Source organism: Xenopus tropicalis, chromosome 5 (assembly GCF_000004195.4).
Source record: "Xenopus tropicalis strain Nigerian chromosome 5, UCB_Xtro_10.0, whole genome shotgun sequence".
NCBI lineage: Eukaryota > Metazoa > Chordata > Amphibia > Anura > Pipidae > Xenopus > Xenopus tropicalis.
Window position 1 is genome coordinate 74123761 of NC_030681.2, and position 19134 is coordinate 74142894.

Here is a 19134-nt window from a genome sequence, read left to right on the forward strand (position 1 = left end):
TCTTTGATAAAAAGGGGGCTGATTCTCTTCCTCCTCATCGTATTTACGATTGTCCCATTGATTTGTTACCTGGTTCGCAAGTGCCTTTTGGAAGAATCTATCCTTTGGCTGAACCTGAGCTTAAGGTTCTGCGAGAGTACATTGAGGAGAACCTTGCAAAGAAATTTATTCGTCCTTCTACTTCTCCTGCTGGAGCTGGAATATTCTTTGTGGAGAAAAAAGATCATTAGTTAAGGCCCTGCATTGACTATCGAGAACTCAATAAAATTACTATCAAAAATCGTTATCCACTGCCCCTGATACCTGAACTGTTTCAGCGTTTTAGAACTGCTACTGTTTTCTCCAAACTAGACTTAAGAGGAGCCTATAATCTGGTGAGAATCCGTAAAGGGGACGAATGGAAAACAGCATTTCGTACCAGATATGGACATTTCGAATACTTGGTGATGCCTTTCGGCCTATGTAACGCTCCAGCAACTTTTCAACACTTCCTTAATGATGTGTTTCGAGATTTTTTGGACATTTTTGTTATTATTTATCTCGATGACATTCTTATTTTTTCTAGCTCCCTTTCGGAACATCGAGTTCATATGAAAAAGGTTTTTTCCTGTCTCCGGTCCCACCAATTATATGTCAAGTTTGAAAAATGTGAGTTCCACAAATCTTCGATAGAATTTTTGGGATTCGTGATTTCTCCGGGAGGAATACAAATGGATCAGAAAAAGATTGCGGCTCTCTTAAATTGGCCTGCTCCTACGTCCAGAAAGGAGGTTCAACGTTTCATCGGGTTCGCTAATTTCTACAGGAAGTTTATTAAGAACTTTTCACATATCATTTTGCCTATTACTAAACTTACTGCCTTAACATCCAAGTTCCAGTGGACATTTCAAGCGCAAGAAGCTTTCGATACGCTTAAATCTCATTTTACCTCTGCACCCGTTCTTTGTCACCCGAATCCTTCTCTACCTTTTGTTCTGGAAGTAGACGCCTCAGAAAATGCGGTAGGGGCAATCCTGTCTCAAAGATTAAATCCCTCTGGTTCTCTTCATCCCATGGCATTCTTCTCCCGAAAATTAAGTAAGTCTGAACGGAATTATGACGTCTCTGAGACGCCTCTGAGACGATACTCCAACCTCATCATTTTTTATGTGTTCAGTTCTCTCTTATCGACCAGATTAAACAAGAATGTATCTTGAATGTTCCTTCTGAAGCTGATCTTGTGGCCAGGAATGGGCTATTTTTCTTCAAAGATAAGATATTTGTGCCCAAGAAATTTCGCCTGGAGGTTCTTCGTACGGTCCATGACTCCAAATTGGCAGGACATCCTGGCATTAAAAAGACTATTGTTCTGATAAAGAGATTCTTTTGGTGGTCGAGTTTATATTCTGATTGTATAGCTTATGTAAAGTCTTGTGACATCTGTTCAAGAACTAAGAGTACACATTCCAAACCAATGGGACTGCTTGTGCCGTTACCAGTGCCTGCTAGGCCTTGGGGGTCAATTTCCATGGACTTTATTACGGACTTACCTTCGTCCAATGGCTACACTGCTATTTTTGTCATCATTGACAGACTAACCAAGATGGCTCATTTTGTTCCTCTGCATAAACTCCCGTCAGCTGCGCTCCCTGCTGAGACCTTTATTAAGGAGATCGTCAGACTTCACAGTTTACCTGACGAAGTAGTATCTGATAGAGGAACACAATTTACTTCTCGTTTTTGGAAGGTGCTATGTGGAGCTCTACAAATCAAGATCTCATTTTTGTCCGCTTTTCATCCACAGTCTAATGGACAAACGGAAAGGACGAATCAAACTTTAGAACAATATCTAAGGTGCTTTACGTCATATCTCCAAGATGATTGGCTGACTTTACTTCCTTTAGCGGAATTTGCCTACAACAATGCACATCACTCTTCTATCCAGCAGTCTCCGTTTTTCGCTAATTATGGTCTTCACCCTGCGGTTTTTCCGTTATCCACTCCAGAGGTTCTCCTTCCTGCTGTCCAGGATCGATTAACTTTTCTGAAGGATAACTACAAGACTCTGCAAGCTACTATGACCAAAGCTCAGAAAAACTTCAAGACATTCGCTGATAGAAAGAGGAGTAAGGACCCAGAATTTAAAGTCGGGGATAAGGTATGGCTGTCAGCCGTTAATCTTAAGGTCTCCTGTCCCAGTAAGAAACTTGGTCATCGTTTTCTGGGCCCTTTTGAGATTGTGCGTCAAGTTAATCCTGTAGCTTTCCAACTAAAGCTTCCGGAAACCTGGCATATCCATCCTGTCTTTCATTCGGCATTACTCAAGCCTGTGGTCCCTGATCCTTTTATTGGCCGAGTCACGAAGCCTCTTCCTCCAGTGTCATTTAATGGGGAGGAGGAATTTGAGGTTGAAGATATTCGGGATCATAGAATCCGGGGCAGACAATACCAATATTTGGTGAAGTGGAAGGGTTATGGCACGGAAGAGAACTCTTGGGAACCTGCACAAAATATTCATGCCCCTAGACTGTTACGGAATTTTCACCAGAAACACCCCAAGAAAAGGGTTATTCGCGCCCAGAGGTCGCTCCTCGGGGGGGGGGCAATGTAAGGACGTGCGTCATTTAGCGCATGCGCCTGGAAATCCTTTAGACAGGCGTCCAGCTAGCACGCGCAAAGTCGCGCGCACGTTGAAAAGGTGCACGCGTAAAGTCGCACGCACGGTAAAAAGGCGCGCGCGTAAAGTCGCGCTCGGCGAAAAGTCGCGCGCGCAAGTCCGTACGTTGCAGCGTGCGTCTTGACGTCACATGCGCTTGTCGCCACCTTTAAATAGTCGCCATTTTCCAGCCATCATTGCTTGGTTATCAAGTTTACTTGTGCCTGGCGTTTCTTTGTATCCTGATTCTCCGTTTGGCCTCTGCCTGGATTTGCGCTTCTGAAACTCCTCTGCCTGCCCCGACTCGGACCTGTTTGACCACTCCTCTGCTTGACCCTTGGTACCTCGCTATTGGCTCCCCGGCCTCTCTCCACTGCCGTGCTTCCTGTCCTCATCCTCAGGCAAGCCTCCGGTTAGTGTGGGATGTTTGTGGGCTTACTTGCTACATACCATCTGCCGGTTTGAATTATCTCCCACGGACAATTTACTCCACGGCCTGACACAGACCAGAGAGAATATTTAGGGTGCTCCAATAAAGGGGCCATGTTTACAGATAGTATTAATTTTTATACCAAAGTGAAACCAGCAACATATATTATTCATAATTGCCTACAGAATTAGAGGCAATATATATCTCCTTTAAAATGTATTTTAAATGCAAATAACAATCCATGCTACAATGATTAGATGTTACATAGACAAGTCTTTGAAGTGATATGGATGTTTCTAAAATAGATAGGAACATGTCAGTATTACTAGGTAAGATGACTATAACCATCTTTTGGTACAAAAGTACCAGGAAGATCCCGCCAGCTATTCAGTACTTATTATAGCCAATACTCCAACATGTATTAGTTGGCTAGAAGCAAAGAGTTGGTTGCTGGTAACACTTATGCTGGGCTAGAGTGAGTGTCATCTGTCAGTAGGCTAGAGTACTAATTACTTTTTGTAATTACTATATGTTAATGAAAATATAAACCTCCCACAATGTCAAGGGTATATGTAAGAAAAGGGTTTAAGAACATTTGAACATTTCAAGGTAAGAAATGATAGATCTGTATCTGTCAGACCAATGTTTCTGTATGTCTGTAACCTTGTTATGAGCAAATAGGCCCAGCCTAAAGGCTATTTAGGACAATATTTGATTGCTTATTTGCTACCCTGGAAACTATAACATGTTATAGTTTAGGACTTGGTTAATTTATTCCACCATCCAAAGCAACTTTACTGTTACTGTGTATATACTTGTAACCTTGTTATGAGTAAATCTGGCCTGAAGACCATTTGTAAAGGGATTTGGGATGAGTGTCTGTGACCAGGGTGCATTTGTGTGACTGTTATGTACCAATGCTTACAGTATATATGTATATAGTGAGATTTAGAGTGAATGCTAATTTGCTCATTTGCTAATTGCCCTATGGCACACTGCTTCTGGGGCAGTGTGCTATAGGTGTGGCCTAAGATTTTTGGTGCTGTGCTCTAGGGGGCCTGCTTTCTTGGGGGGGGGGGGACTAACCATTATTCTGAGTGCAGTCCTGTCTCATACCTTAAAAAAATTACTTTTCACTGCCTTTTTTTCTGCTCACTCTCCAAGAGAAAATTTCATTCTAGTGGGGGAGGCAATTAACCTGTATCTGTGGGAGTAAAATGTTATATTCAAATTCAGCAGACAAATAACCTGCAGTTGCATAAAGAATACAGACTAAAGGTCTTACACATAAAGATCTGCTCGCTTGGCAACCTCGCCTACGGGTGGGTGATATCGGGGGAATTTAGGCTAATTCGGTTGTTTGGCTCGAATTATAATGACTGTTAAGGGCGCAGTCGGTTCAGGGACCGCATCAAAGAGCGGATGCAGCGCCTGATCTGACTGAATTTTTTAACCTGCCCGATCAACATCTGCCCGATTTCAGGAGCTACAATTGGCCCGTGTTTGGCCACCTTAAGGCTGATGCCAGACGAGGCGTTTTTACGCTGCGTATTTTCTCCGCCTAGAAACGTTGCATAACCCACGCGGCCCCTGACTATGGCGTTTTTCAGCCAGGCGTTTTGCCTAGTACTGGTGACGCAGCAAATCCTGTTTCCCATGGTGCTAATAGTAAAAACGCCGCGTATTTTGGCAAGGTCTGGCAGCTACCTTTGTGTATACATAGGAATAGGTTGCTGTGCAAATAACGGTGTATTTCGGCAAACGCATGAAAAGTCTGTGGTAACGCATTTTCTAGTGTATTTACGCATAGGGGCTGATTTACTAATCCATGAATCCGAATCCCGAATGGGAAAAAATCGGATTGGAAACTAACATTTTGTGACTTTTTCGTACTTTTTGCGATTTGCTCGTCGCCGTCGCGACTTTTTCGCTGAAAAAATCGCAAAATACCGATCATTACGAAAAAAACGCATTCAGACGCGTTCGTGGATTAGTAAATCTGCCCCATAGTGTGTTTTCATCGAGACTGTTTAAATTTCTACAGATGATGATATTGAAAATACGCAGCGTAAAAACACCTCGTCTGGAATCAGCCTAAGTCACAATTTGGATAAACCCAGATCCACAGAGACACAAGTTAAAAGCTCTGGGTTGATATTAATGTTCTATATCAAAATGTATTACCTCTTTCCCCACTGTATAAATCTGCCACTTTCAACAGTATCCAGACCCACCGCACAAGAAATAAGAGGTTTGCCCACACATACTGATTGCTCATCTATATGGTCCTCTTTAACAAGACCTTCCTCAACTAGAAGAGCTCTTTTGCACACATCCCCGTATGCCCCTTGCTTTCAGATTGTAATGCACGTATTCCCTCCGAACACTTGAGGTCGCCATCACTCCCCTCCCTATTCCCTTCCTTTGGCTGACTTTTATTCTATGTTCCGGCTCCAACCTGCGCTGGCCACGTCACTCACTCAGGCTGCTAGCGGAAGTGACGTTCGCCTACCAGCCAATCGGTGTTGGCCGTGTGCTGCCGGCTAGCAATGCCTGGCGGCTGGCCGCAGTTGAACCTTGGCTGCTGTCGGTAGGATCCTTTGCCATGTCTGTGCTATGCGCCGTGGCCTGGCGCCTCTTGCATGTGCTGCTCTGGGCCCAGCGCCTGTTGGTTGCTTGGTTTCATTCCTTGAGCTTGAGATTTCTCTTCCCGCCGCTCGCAGATTTGAGATTGGGAAAGACCGAACGTCGCCAGGGTGACTGTGGGTATCTTACCAAGCAATGTGACTGCACGGACCTAAGACACCGGTGCGACATGAAATACCTCACCCAGCAGCGGGACCGCAGCTGGAAGGCGGACGGGTGCCGGCTGGGCAAACTGCCAGTGCATATGGCCATGCTTATGGGCGAGGAGATCCAGAGTTATACTGACCTGGCCAACCTGGTGGTATGGTGCATGGCAGTGGGCATCTCTTATGTCAGCGTCTATGATCACCAAGGTAACTGCTCGAGTCACCTTTCTGTATTATACTTCTCTATCTGCTCATTCATTCAATTCTTCAACCTTAAACTGTGCCCTGTAAAGTTCTTGGAACTATAACCTGGGGTCTCCAATGTACCGCTATTGTATGTAACTGTAGGCGGAGGTGACTTATCTCAGTGCTTGTTCATATCTGTCACTGCTGTTAATTACCTTGACAATGTGGATAAACTCTTTAGGCTGACATAAAGTTAGTGATGCATTGTTAGGTATTTGCCATCTAAAAAAATAACAATAGTTATATCCCTGCTTGAACACAAGGGTTTAGGGTGAAGACACGCGTAGCTACTAGTAGCAGCTACTTGTTATGGCTACTTAAAAAAAGACAATGCTGGTCATTTACTGATAATTGTCTCTGTGTTTTAGCAGAGGCAATTCCCACTATTGTCTATGGCAGGGTATTTTCTGGAATTTAGTAGCCTTGAAAAGTAGCTGCTACTAGTAGCTCAGTGTGTCTTCACCCTTAAATCTACAATTCATGGATAGAGTAGTGATGTAATTTGCTATCTGACGTCTGCTTCCTATCTGTCAGAAGTAGACATGCTGTTTTATCTCCATAAATACACTTATCGGCAGGAGTTACACATGCTGGCACTGACTGAGGTGCATTTTGTTTATTTTTTTTAATGGTTATCTTTATAGTTTGTCATATTTTTGCGTGTGTACTTGACTTTGATTAGTCATATGGCAAAGATATCTGAGGACCATTTAATTTATGAAGCTAAAGGTGTCCCTACACCTTCGCCAAGCCAGTGGATCTACTCCCGATATCCACCACCTACAGGTGGGCGATATCGGGAGAATCCAGGCTAATTTGATCGTTTGGCCCTGGGACCAAACGATCGAATTATAACGCCGGGTTTAGGCAAAGTCGGTCCAGGGGCCGCATCAACGAGCCGATGCGGTCCCTGATCCGACTAGATTCTTTAACCTGCCGATCGATATCTGGCCAATTTCAGGCCAGATATCGGTCGGGCAGGCCCGTTGGTAGTGCCCATACACAGGCTGATTAGCTGCCGAATCGGTCTAAAGGTGCCCATACACTACATCGCCAAGCGAGTGGATCTTCACCCGATATCCCCACCTACGGGTGGGCGATATCGGGTAACAAGTAACTTTAAAAAAAAATAATCCGATTGTTTGGCCCTGGGGCCAAACGATCGGATTACATTTGTGGTTATGGGGCAGTCGGTTCGGGGACCACATCAACGAGCCGATGCGGTCCCCGCTCCGATTTTCTAACCTGGCCGATCGAGATCTGGCCAATTTCAGGCCAGATATCGGTCGGCCAGGCCGCTCTGTTCTGCCCATACACGGGCCGATTAGCTGGCAACTATTGTTGGCCCGTGTATGGGGACCTTAAGGGACTGATATCGGCAGCTAGAATCGGCCCATGTATGGGGACCTTAACTCAGTAGCCGACTTTGAAGCAGTAGAAGTCGGACCTGGAATTTAAGTTTAAATCTGAGCTGGTCTATGTGATCCAGATTGGGCTGTCACATGCTATCCCGTTAAGTGTTATTCATAACGACTTGCATTCCATTGTTTGTGTTCCCTCTGTCTTTTCCAGTTGTAAAGCTTGGCTGGAGTTGCAAAATACTGAGACTTTCATACTCTATACCAGCGGTTCTCTCTAATTATATTATCTTTATGAAGAGGGACCATTTAAGGGGAAATTGTATTTGTGTGTAGTAACATAGTAACATAGTAAGTTGGGTTGAAAAAAGACATATGTCCATCAAGTTCAACCATAATGCCTATATATAACCTGCCTAACTACTAGTTGATCCAGAGGAAGGCAAAAAACCCCATCTGAAGCCTCTCTAATTTGCCGCAGAGGGGAAAAAATTCCTTCCTGACTCCAAGATGGCAATCGGACCAGTCCCTGGATCAACTAGTACTAAGAGCTATCTCCCATAACCCTGTATTCCCTCACTTGTACTGAGAGCTATCTCCCATACCCCTGTATTCCCTCACTTGCTAAGAATCCATCCAGCCCCTTCTTAAAGTTATATAATGTCTCAGCCAGCACGACTGATTCGGGGAGGGAATTCCACAACTTCACAGCTCTCACAGTAAAAAAACCTTTCCGAATATTTAAATGGAACCTCCCTTCTTCTAAACGAAGTGGGTGCCCTCGTGTCCGTTGGAAGGACCTACTGGGAAATAAAACATTAGAGAGGTTATTATATGATCCCTTTATATATTTATACATAGTTATCATGTCACCTCTTAAGCGTCTCTTCTCCAGTGTAAACAGACCCAACTTGGCCAGTCTTTCTTCATAACTGAGACTTTCCATACCCTTTACCAGCTTAGTTGCCCTTCTCTGGACCCTCTCTAACTCAATAGTAAAACAAAACAAAAGCCAAAGCATTCATTTTTTCAGAATTTTAAATAAAATTTTATTTATTTAGTTTTTTGGTGTGTTTTCATTCGTAATCCATGACTGACTTTAGATCAGTGATCCCCTTACAGTGGCTCATGAGCAACATGTTGCTCACCTTCCTCTTTGATGTTTCTCCCAGTGGCCTCAAATAGCCAATCACAGTCCTTCTTTTGCATCCCAAAAGAACTTTTATCATGCTTGTGTAGCTCACTAAGGGCCGTGACACATGGGGAGATTAATCGCGCCTCAACAATTCTCCAATGTCGCAGGCGATTAATCTCCCTGCTGCATGAGTACTATAACTTGCTGGTGCTGTATAAATAATAATTATGCCTTTGGGTCTTGTTAATTTTGTAAATAAACTATGTAATTACAAACAAAAAAGGTTACTGAAAAATGTTTTAAATATAATAGTTTTTATTTAAAACAATTACTGCACCTTATATAGACGAATTAAATGCCTGCCAGAAGGTTGCTTTTTTGACTATATCTATACCATCTAGCTCATTGTTATTTCTTATAAAGGGTCATGCAGTTGCATAGTGTTCTCCAGCAGGGGCATTGTGTATGGGCAATAATATTTTGTAAATCAACCAGCCAACAAAATATGTAACACATAGATCTGTCACAGGTGTATCCTTTATAAATCAGTTTAAATCAAAACAAAAAATGATTAAAAAAAAACCCCACCAGTATTGGAATTTTGGCTCAGACATTATATTACTATTATCCTTACCCAAAACTGACTTTAAAAACATTTTGTTTAATGCTTCTGGTAATGTGTGTAAAATAATGGGAAGTAATTACTTTGTCACATGCTGATGAAAAAGGTTTGCTCATGTGACCATAGCTGTGTCTTTAACAGAAAGGAAACAGATTATTACAAGACTACCAAAAAAAAGTCTCAAATGAAATCAGGTTTTCGGACTACTGTGCATTTTGCATTATCTGACAATATTTTGTATAGATGTCAATATCTGTTAGAACTAGTTGTGCAGGTAGTTTTCAACCATACTGCCTAACCATCTGGCCATTTGTGCCATTTTTAGGTAGGAGGTTTTGACATACTGTCCAGAATTAAAATTTTAACTGTCAGTGTGCATTTTCTTGCATAATCAGTGCTACTTGGCCTCTGTACCAGTTTTCCACCCTCAGAGGCTAACATTTCATTAACAGATTAGAGTAAATTGGAAAATGGTACTTAAAACAAAAATAAGCACAAGATTGCTTATCAAAGTAATTGTGACATGTTCCTGATAAATTTTAAAATTGTTGTTGAAATTCCAGTACAGCTATAGAACCCGTTATCCAGAATGCTTAGGACCTGGAGTATTTCCGTAATTTGGATCTCCTACCTTAAGTCTACTTAAGGATTTATTATATCTCAGTTGGGATCAAGTACAAGGTGCTGTTATATTATTACAGAGAAAATGTAAACCATTTTTAAAAATGTGAATTTTTTGATTAAATGGAGTTTATGGGAGATGGCAATTCAGAACTTTCTGGATAATGGATTTCCGGATAAGGGGTCCGATACCTGTAATTTGTTTTTTCTTCAGAGTGATGAATATTAATTGGGCTGTGAAAAGCTAAGTGTTGATTAATATCTGCTACAAACAGTATTACGCATATAGAATCCGCCCCCCTTCTTAGTCATGCATTCTGCCTTAATGAAATATGTAATACAAAAGAGTTACTAAAAAAAAGTGATTCAAGGTGATCTTGCACAGTACTTCTGGACTCTTTAGAACCTTATCTGCTGGTTTGTGCTGGTATTGTGTTGTGTTTGTTAATAAAGTCTTCACTGTTTAATAACAAATACACAGGGTATTTATATAAACAGACTAAGTGAATGTCTTTTTTCCCCTTTCCTGTCCTCCAAGGTATCTTAAAACAACATAGTTCCAGGCTCATGGATGAAGTCTTAAAGCAACAGGAAGAACTTCTGGGTCATGACTATTCGAAGTATCCATTAGAGCATGCAAATGGCACCACAGATAGAGTTGACAGAGGTATGCTTTTAACATTTCAAGTTAGACCACACAGATATGAGACCGTTTTCAAAGTGCAAGAAGGAGGGTACAATCTGCCTTTTTTTTTTTTTTTGCTTACTGCAGATTGTGTTCCTTGGCTGCTGAATTGCCGCAGGTCTCTCTACTCTGTTTCGAAACACAGAGACCTGTGCCTGTGGTTATTACAATGAATACAGCGCTGCCTGTGTTTGGCTATGCTGTATTCATGTGGAATGGGAGGAGTAGACATGTATATGTTCTCCCTCATGCTGGCTATCTATCCCCTGACATGTACATCATTGTGACATGAAAATTAGGGAGTGGCAGAGGATGCAAGCAGTAAGGACAGGGCTGGCTTGCACCTCTGCTAAAACATGTGTAGAGACAGATACCAGTAAATGGTCATTGTCTATTTTTGTAGCTGCTACTAGTAGCTCAGTGTGTCTTCACGCTAAATGGAATGAATACACAGGACACTATATTAGTTAATTAAATTACATTGTAGGGGTGAGTGAAAGATCAGTATGTAAACAGAAGGGAAAAAGAGGTAGAATTTTAGAATGCTAAAAAAAATTATAATTATAAAAGCTGAACCATGAAACAATTTTACTGATATTGTGACAACTTGAAGAAAAGTGTGTTTACTCCATGCAATGGTATCTGCTAAAATATATTTAATTATTCTAAGATATCCTGCGACTTTCTTTTGTGCTAATATGCTATTTAAATGCTATTTCCGTCCATTAGTCAAATATATAAAGCACGCTGCTTTTGCTTATTGGGCACTTAAACCAATACCTTTTGGGTGAATGTATTTACCTGTAAAAAAATTATTTTGGTTTTCAGGAAGATAGTATATCCTTTAAGTTGGTTTCTTCCCATAGAGGTATGGGACTTGTTATCCAGAATGCTTGGGACCTAGGGTTTTCCGGATAAGGGATCTCTCCATAACTTAAGTCTGCTAAAAATCATTTAAATACTGAATAAACCCAAGAGGCTTGTTTTGCCTCCAATAAGGATTAATTATATCTTAGTTGGGATCAAGTACAAGGTACTGTTTTATTATTACAGAGAAATAGGAAATCCTTCTTAAAAATTAGAATTATTTGCTTATGATGGCTATGGGAGATGGCCTTTCCGTAATTCGGAACTTTCTGGATAAGGGACCCCATACCTGTAATGAGCATACCTCCATATCAGTATTACCCTGGGACCCACAGAGCAGACTGCTCTTGTATAGTGTCATCTAATGTAGAAAAATGTATTTTTGCATGAATGTCACATCACAAGCTTTGCTTGGTAATTCACTTTGACATAATTATGTCAGTGCCATAAAAGAAGATAATCCTAATCCTCTTTTTGCTCCTTTTCCAGGTCTCACTCACATGCCTTCGTTCAAGGTGCTAGCCCCAGAAGATGGGAAGATGCAAATTGTAAAAGCAGCTCAGAATTTCTGCCAGTTGGTAGCACAAGAACAGAGGAAGCCAATAGAGATGGATGTGAATGCATTAGACTCTTTGTTAAGAAGTAAGATATGTTGTTTTTAATGTCTGAGCTGAAAAAAAAACTTAAGGGTATATATCTACATTGCTAGATTTTTTGTTCAGAGTGATACTGTGTGTTCTTACTCGCTACATTGAGTGTGTTAATTGATTACATTTTTCCCTGCTAGAGACCAACACTAAATGCAGATAAGTAGGTCTTAATTTTTCTACTGTGGGCTAACATTTTTACTGTGTGTACAGACCCAACGGAAAGAACAGGATCAGTTAACACATGTTGCTGTGTTGTAGATTGCTCAGGACCAAACAGCATGGAAAATATGGGTACATACTTTTAACCTTTAGGATCAGAGCAATTTTCCATTTTTTGTTACTGTACCTTTTTTTTTTTTTACATCCTATAGTAGTTGCTCATGACAAAAATATTAGGGCCGTTCAACTGTCTATCATTGTCTATGTCATATTAATATGGAGATGTTGTACAACAAGCCTGTAGAGCCCTTAAAGTGATACTGATACAATAAAACAAATTTTTAAAATATGAATTTATATAAAAAGTTACCTATAGGTCATGTTGAATTCTTGCTGATATGGCTGCTTTTGTATGTACAGGTATGGGATCTGTTATCTGGAAACCCATTATCCAAAAAGTTCCAAATTATGAAAAGGCCATCTCCCATAGACTCCATTATAAGCAAATGATTATAATTTTTAAAAATGATTTCCTTTTTCTCTGTAATAATAAAACAGTACCTTGTACTTGATCCCAACTAAGATGTAATGGATCCTTATTGGACGTAAAACAATCCTATTGGGTTTAATTCATGTTTAAATTATTTTTTAGCAGACTTAAGTTCCAAATTATGGAAAGACCCCTTATTGGGAAAGCCCTAGGGCCCTCGAGCATTTTGGATAACAGGTCCAATACCTGTAATTGTTACTTGAAGTTCCTAAACCTGACTGTTTTGCCAACCTGAATGGTTCATCTCAGCCTGTCAGTTATGGATTCTAATTCTAACAGACTAGTGCTGCACAAATATGATCAGATAGGTAATGTAAAAGCATTAGACAGATACTTTTATGGCAAAATTATAAATAGCACGCAAAGACAATGTTATGACAGATGTAAAAAAAGGTTTCATTTCTGGTGTCAGTATCTCTTTAAGATGATGGGGTTGGGGTGTAAAAATTCTTTTTAGGGATTCAGTTTGGCATCTTTGAGCTAAATGGTGGACATCAGTGCTTCTTGCCAATATCATGCTACATTTTTTTTTTTTTTTTTTTTTAAATTAACCAAAAGGTTAAAAATGTGTTGAGCTCTTATAGAATGCTGGTTTTTGATAGTATCACTGAAAAACGTACCTATATCTCCTATTGTAGCTACACAGACTTTTCCGGATCCAGATTTAATATTGAAGTTTGGTTCTGTAGACAGCACATTAGGATTTCTGCCCTGGCACATCAGACTTTCTGAAATCATGTAAGTATAAAAAATGTTTTTTTTAATGTAATGATATAATTGTTGTAATATGCCACAGTTGTAATAATGACAATCGGGCAACTCTCAGCATCTGGACCTGTGCTCTTGTCATTTTTATACTATATTAAATGACAAAAAATCTTCTTTACATTCAGGTATGTACTGCTATTTAGTTTGTCAATAAAATTTTACTTTGAACAAGTTGCCCTGTTTTCTAGTATAGTATTTACTAAATTATGTGTTTGAATTGCTGACCATAACCCCCTGCAGTGTGTGCCAGATAGTGTTGTCATCTCATTGAAATTGGACCTCTTTACACTGAATTCTTCAATACTTGCCCATTTGCTATCAGTTTCCAGACTGAACAGTGAGATTAATGCAGGTTGACCATATATGTTTGAGGCTTAAGCATGGGATTTGCTTTCTTGGTACAACCTAAACATGTGGACCACAAAGCAAATTACCTTTTTTTGACTAACAATTTATGGGCTAACAATTATGTAGGCTGTACTGGGGTGTCCTGTCAAGTGACCTTGTTACAATGAAGTCTGCTGTCATGAAAGGCTTTGTTTTTTAATCAGACAGTTTGGCTTTGGCAATTTCTCTGTAAAGCACAACTTCTTTCTCTTTGGCACCTTTAGGAGACATATATGAGAAGCTTTGTATCATGTATTCTTTTGATGACGTGTTGCCCACTAAATATACAGCAAAAAAGCTAAAATTGCAATAAAAGATTCAGTATTAATTATTACCTTGTATATGGACAACAAGAACTTTGACTTTCATTAAATTTTGTTAGGTCATAAAGTTACTTTTTTCTGGTTATTTAGAAAAATGACAGTCCTGCTGGATTAATTGGAAAACACTAATCAGTGACCATTTTAAAGTCATAGAGTAGCACAGTAAAAGGACTTGGCAAACTTGTTCTGTGTTTTATTAGCATTTTTTTGTTTAAAAAGTTCTATATAACTCACTCCTTGCCTTCTGCTATGTTAGATATGGAAAGATTCAAATAACTTTTCTTTTTTTTCTCCTCAGTTCTTTGCCATCACATGTGAATATGCGCTATGAAGACTTTTATTCAGTTCTCAGTTGTTACGCGGCCTGTGAGCAGCGGCTTGGGAAATAACCTGGCCTTTTGCCGAGCTAATAAAGGCAGCTTCAGAAAGGGACTCGACACCTCTGGTTTACTGCTGTCAGTCCAGACTGACTGGATCTCTGGCACCCTCTCCCAGTTTTGGTTTTCTTTAATTTGTCATTTAATGTTCATTATTGTGTTTTACAAATGCACTGATGGATATCTGCCATCAACCATTTCTGGGAGGAAAACCAAATAAACTGAATAAATGAGATTGGGATAGTTATTTGGAAGCAGACTGCAGTGTAGAACAGGATCCTCTGTATCGCAGGATCATCTGTATCAAAGAATCCTGCACCAGCATTGAGGAGATTAGTAACCGTTCCATCTTGATAGTCTGTAAGTAACCAGTACAAAGTAAGGGTTCATATGGCTTTCCAAATTCCAAACGAATATCTTTGTGTTTAGAAAAAAAACAATGGCACTTAACTAGCAAAATGGCTACCTACTAACTCTGTAAGTAAAATATTCTCAGAAAATCTGCAGACTATCTGGTTATATTCGTCCTGGAGCTAGTGGTAAACGAAACGATGCTCTGAAGTGTTCGTGTACACATGCAGTGTGTACAATCCAAATGGTTGTTCCAAATCCCCTGCTGTAACGACCAAAAAACCATGGCTCTGATGCTGAAATATTGACAAAAAAGACAAAACCTGGAATGTACATTCGTATAATTTGGCACTGCATAATAGTTATTGCTAGATTACCTGTGTTAAGACTCTCTTTAATTGTTTTAAAGGGACAATATACTTGTATCAAAAATTATTGTGTGGCTGTTAATTTGTTTATCAGAAGGAATCACCTTGTTAGGAGGATTCAGTTGGCAATATGTGCATCACTGCTGTACAAGAAAGATATATGTATATTCACTGGCCCATTTGGTACAGTTCTTTTTCGAGGTTTTTGCCAAGAGCTTGTTTTTGAAAACTGTGGACTATTGTTCGGATATTGTGAGGAAGCATGAATCTCAGAATCACTTTCTATTGCAGATGTGTAGATCAAAAAAACAGAAATGGAAAATCTATGGCACTGGCAGTAAGGTCAGTGATAGCTGGTGCTATAGATTTTACAGTGTTCAGCAGGCAAACGGTTAATGTTATGCTCTATAAGCTAGGTACTAGGTGTAAATCCTAGCAGTTAAGAGCCACATGTAGTTGCTGTTTCCCTTTAAAGGAGAACTAAATGCTTAAAATGAATATGGCTAGAAATGCCATATTTTATATACTAAACTGACTGCACTAGCCAAATGTTTCAACATCTCTATAGTAGTAATGATATAGGTCTTTACAATTGTCATAGGAGCTCATCATCTTGGATACTGTTAGAACTGTCCAGGACACTGCACATGCTTAGTGTGCTCTGAGCAGCTGCTGAGAAGCTAAGCTTAGTGGTCACTGCAAATTATCAAGCAGAAAATTAGGTTGGCCTGTCATATAAGCTGATGCTACAGGGCTAATTATTACATTCTAGTGCTAATTGCACTGGATATGTGAATCTGAATGAATTATCAAACAGCCTTATACAGTTACATTTATATTGTATATATACATTATATTGTGAGTCAGTCCCTAAGCTCAGTAACTGGCAGCAGCACAGAGCATGTGCAGTGAATCAGTAGGAAAGAAGATGGGGAGCAACTGGGGCATCTTTGGGAGCACAGATCCTGCCTGCTAAAGGGCCATGGTTGCCTAGGGCTGATACAGAAACCCAAATTATAAAGTACAACATTTCTAACATATTTCTTTAGTTAAGTTTTAGTTCTCCTTTAACATACTGCTCTTAAAATGCCAGTTTCCATCTGTAAATGCTAATTTCTCTTTAAGAGCCTCCTTGTTGCACTAATATTAAAAGAAGAGCTTTTATGTACTCAGTTGTTTTAAGTTACAAATATTACAATGTATGTGGGCAGAGCTGCCATCAAGGGGGTACATAGTGGGTACTGAAGTCAGGGGTCCTTACGGTAGGGTGGGCCCTAAGACTTAAAAGTGCAATTTGAGTATCATGTAGAGGGCAGGCTTCACAAAGAGTTGGCAGGTGTGGTTTAATTGTAGGTTGCAGCATAATGGAGTAGCACAAGGTGGATGAGGGGTAAGGCTGTGTCCTAGGTACATTTATTTGTCATTGGAGCACTTGTTACCAGGGCCCATCACACAGAGGCCCAGGTGGCCAGTGCGTTAATAATTGGGGCCCCCTGGAGGGATGGACCTGCTAACTTAGTAGTTTGGGACCCAGTTAGTCCTGATGGTGGCCCTGTATGCATTATTTATTCCTTCTTTTTGTTTGTGATACAGTGTACTTGCTGAGGCTAATTAGACAGCATTCTCATGTTATTTCCAGCAGTATAATCAAATGGGGTTCCACTGGTTTGCTAAGAGTAGCTGCTACTGGGTGACTGTACAACTTCTTAAATGCACTTACTTGAAGGGGGATGCTGCTAGCCATCAGATTGCACTATAATAAACAGAATCTATTTGTTGCCATCCAAAGTTATTTTTAGATTTTTTTTTTATTTAATATTTAAAATCAGTCTCCCCTTCTATAATATATTCTCCTATGTTATATGCTGTGTATGTTCACAATGACTTTTCTTGCTGCGTTCCTGTGTATTCAATAGCTGCTCTTGACTTGTCCAACTAACATTTGCACAGGATGCCTAGGTCATACATTTGAGGGGGTTGATCATTGTCCTTCAAGTCTGACATTCCTACTTTTAAAGGGATGTCCTAAGTAAGCTTGTACTTGTGCCTGGAAATATTGTTAGATATACAGTAAAGCCAACTAATGTTGGCAAAACTCATTTTTTCTTAGATATCATCAGTTATTTTTCCACTTGTATGAGTTGTATGCTTGCTGGTACCCATGTATTGTCACTGGGAAAAACTAAAGCTAAGATGAGCCCTACCTTTCCTTCCTTTTCCCTAGTACATTATGGAATGTCCTGTTCTTACCAACTTCTCACATGATCATGAATTTTTTTTTTATAGTTTATGAAGCATTTAACGTTTCTACTTTCCAATGGGGGAGTCACTGAACTCAGCAGCAAAACTATTGCTCTGTGAGACTACAATTTTATCTTTATTGTTACTTTTTACTTCTTATGGTTTTAATTTTCTAGTCTTTTAGTGAAAAATGCTTGGGCTGAAAGCTTATTTGGAGAAAGGTACAGGCAGATGAGTATTAGGAAATATTGTGGCTTTTTTTCTTTCTAAGTCAGCCTTTTCCAGCCTTCCTCTGAATGGGCTCAGAATTACATATTGTCTCCAGGCACAAATATAACTTCATAAAACCGGGATTTTTTTGTGACATTAATTTTAAATGTATGTATGTTACTAGATATATTTTTATATGGATCAATTTTTTTCCCTGTCATGATTAACTAAAATATTTAGTTTGTTTTACCGTGGCAAGCTATCTTGGAGGGTTTTGGCTATTAGATGATAGGGCTGTTACTTCAAGTGCCAGCTAGTATGTGAGAGCCCTAAAAAGCTCAATGAAACCTAAAAAGTTAAGTGAAGGGTATATCTGCTGCAGGATATTCGAAATCACTCACTCCCCTTATCTGGCACTAACTTAAAATTGCAGGCTCTAAATTGTTTAGCATATTGTAACATTTTTGACAAATTGAATAAAATTCCTGGTGGTTATAAAATGTTACAATGCTTGTGCTGTAATCACATCACTAGCCAATAGCCCAGAAAAGTTACAATGTATTTTGCAGTAACCAAAAAGGATTACTGTGTGCGGTTACAGTGGCAAACAAATTGAGGCTGTTCTGTGTTTCCAATTACTTATTCAGTTATTGAGCTAGATATTTTGTCACATTCTCAGGTTCCTAATGGTTAAGCTTGTTGATTTACTTTTGCATTTATAAAACATTGCATTTTAAAAAGGAGCATTATTGACATGACTTCCCTGGGCACAATGACCAAACAGGCATCCTGCATTTCTTCCATTGATTTGCATGGACCACTGTGCTAATGAACATAATTTGCTAGGCCTCACTGTAAGGCAGTGGTAGCCCTCTTTCTTTTTATACTCAGTGGGGGTACTGTAAACTCTCTAAACTTTGCAGTTTGTCTAGTAACCAGTCAGCAGGAACAGTTTACTGTTCAGCTATTTAAAAAGGCACATCTGATTGCTTGTGATTGATTGCTTTGGCTTACTACACATAGGTAAGCTAAAGACCTTTTATGTCATTGCCATCAATTGTACTACATGCCCCCCACCAACACCTTCTCACAGTGTATTCCTACATCAGACAAATAAATAACCCAGTGGGCGAGCTGTAGCCTATAGGATAAAACCATGTAAAGGGAATTTTTTTAAGAGTTTGGAATTCATTCCCAGAATTCCTTTTGTTTCCTACATCAGAAAACTGTTAGCAGCTCTCTACTACAAAGTTGCCCTAAAAACGTGAAGCAAAAATTTCCTTCTTCTTAGAATGTTTCTGTTGGTACCTGGCTATTAGTACTGAGCAAGACCACAATAATTGGTAGCAATTAAAGGAT

At 39.8% G+C, this 19134-nt stretch overlaps 1 protein-coding gene across 1 annotated transcript; it reads left to right on the plus strand.

The window, feature by feature from the left end:
* Positions 1 to 5629: 5629 nt before the first annotated feature.
* nus1 (NUS1, dehydrodolichyl diphosphate synthase subunit) lies at positions 5630 to 14840 on the plus strand. The gene is given in 5 exon segments (NM_001016090.2): positions 5630 to 6064; positions 10378 to 10506; positions 11881 to 12033; positions 13389 to 13488; positions 14527 to 14840. Coding segments are annotated over 5 exon segments (657 nt in total). The 5' UTR covers positions 5630 to 5880; the 3' UTR covers positions 14618 to 14840.
* The last annotated feature ends 4294 nt before the right edge of the window (positions 14841 to 19134 follow it).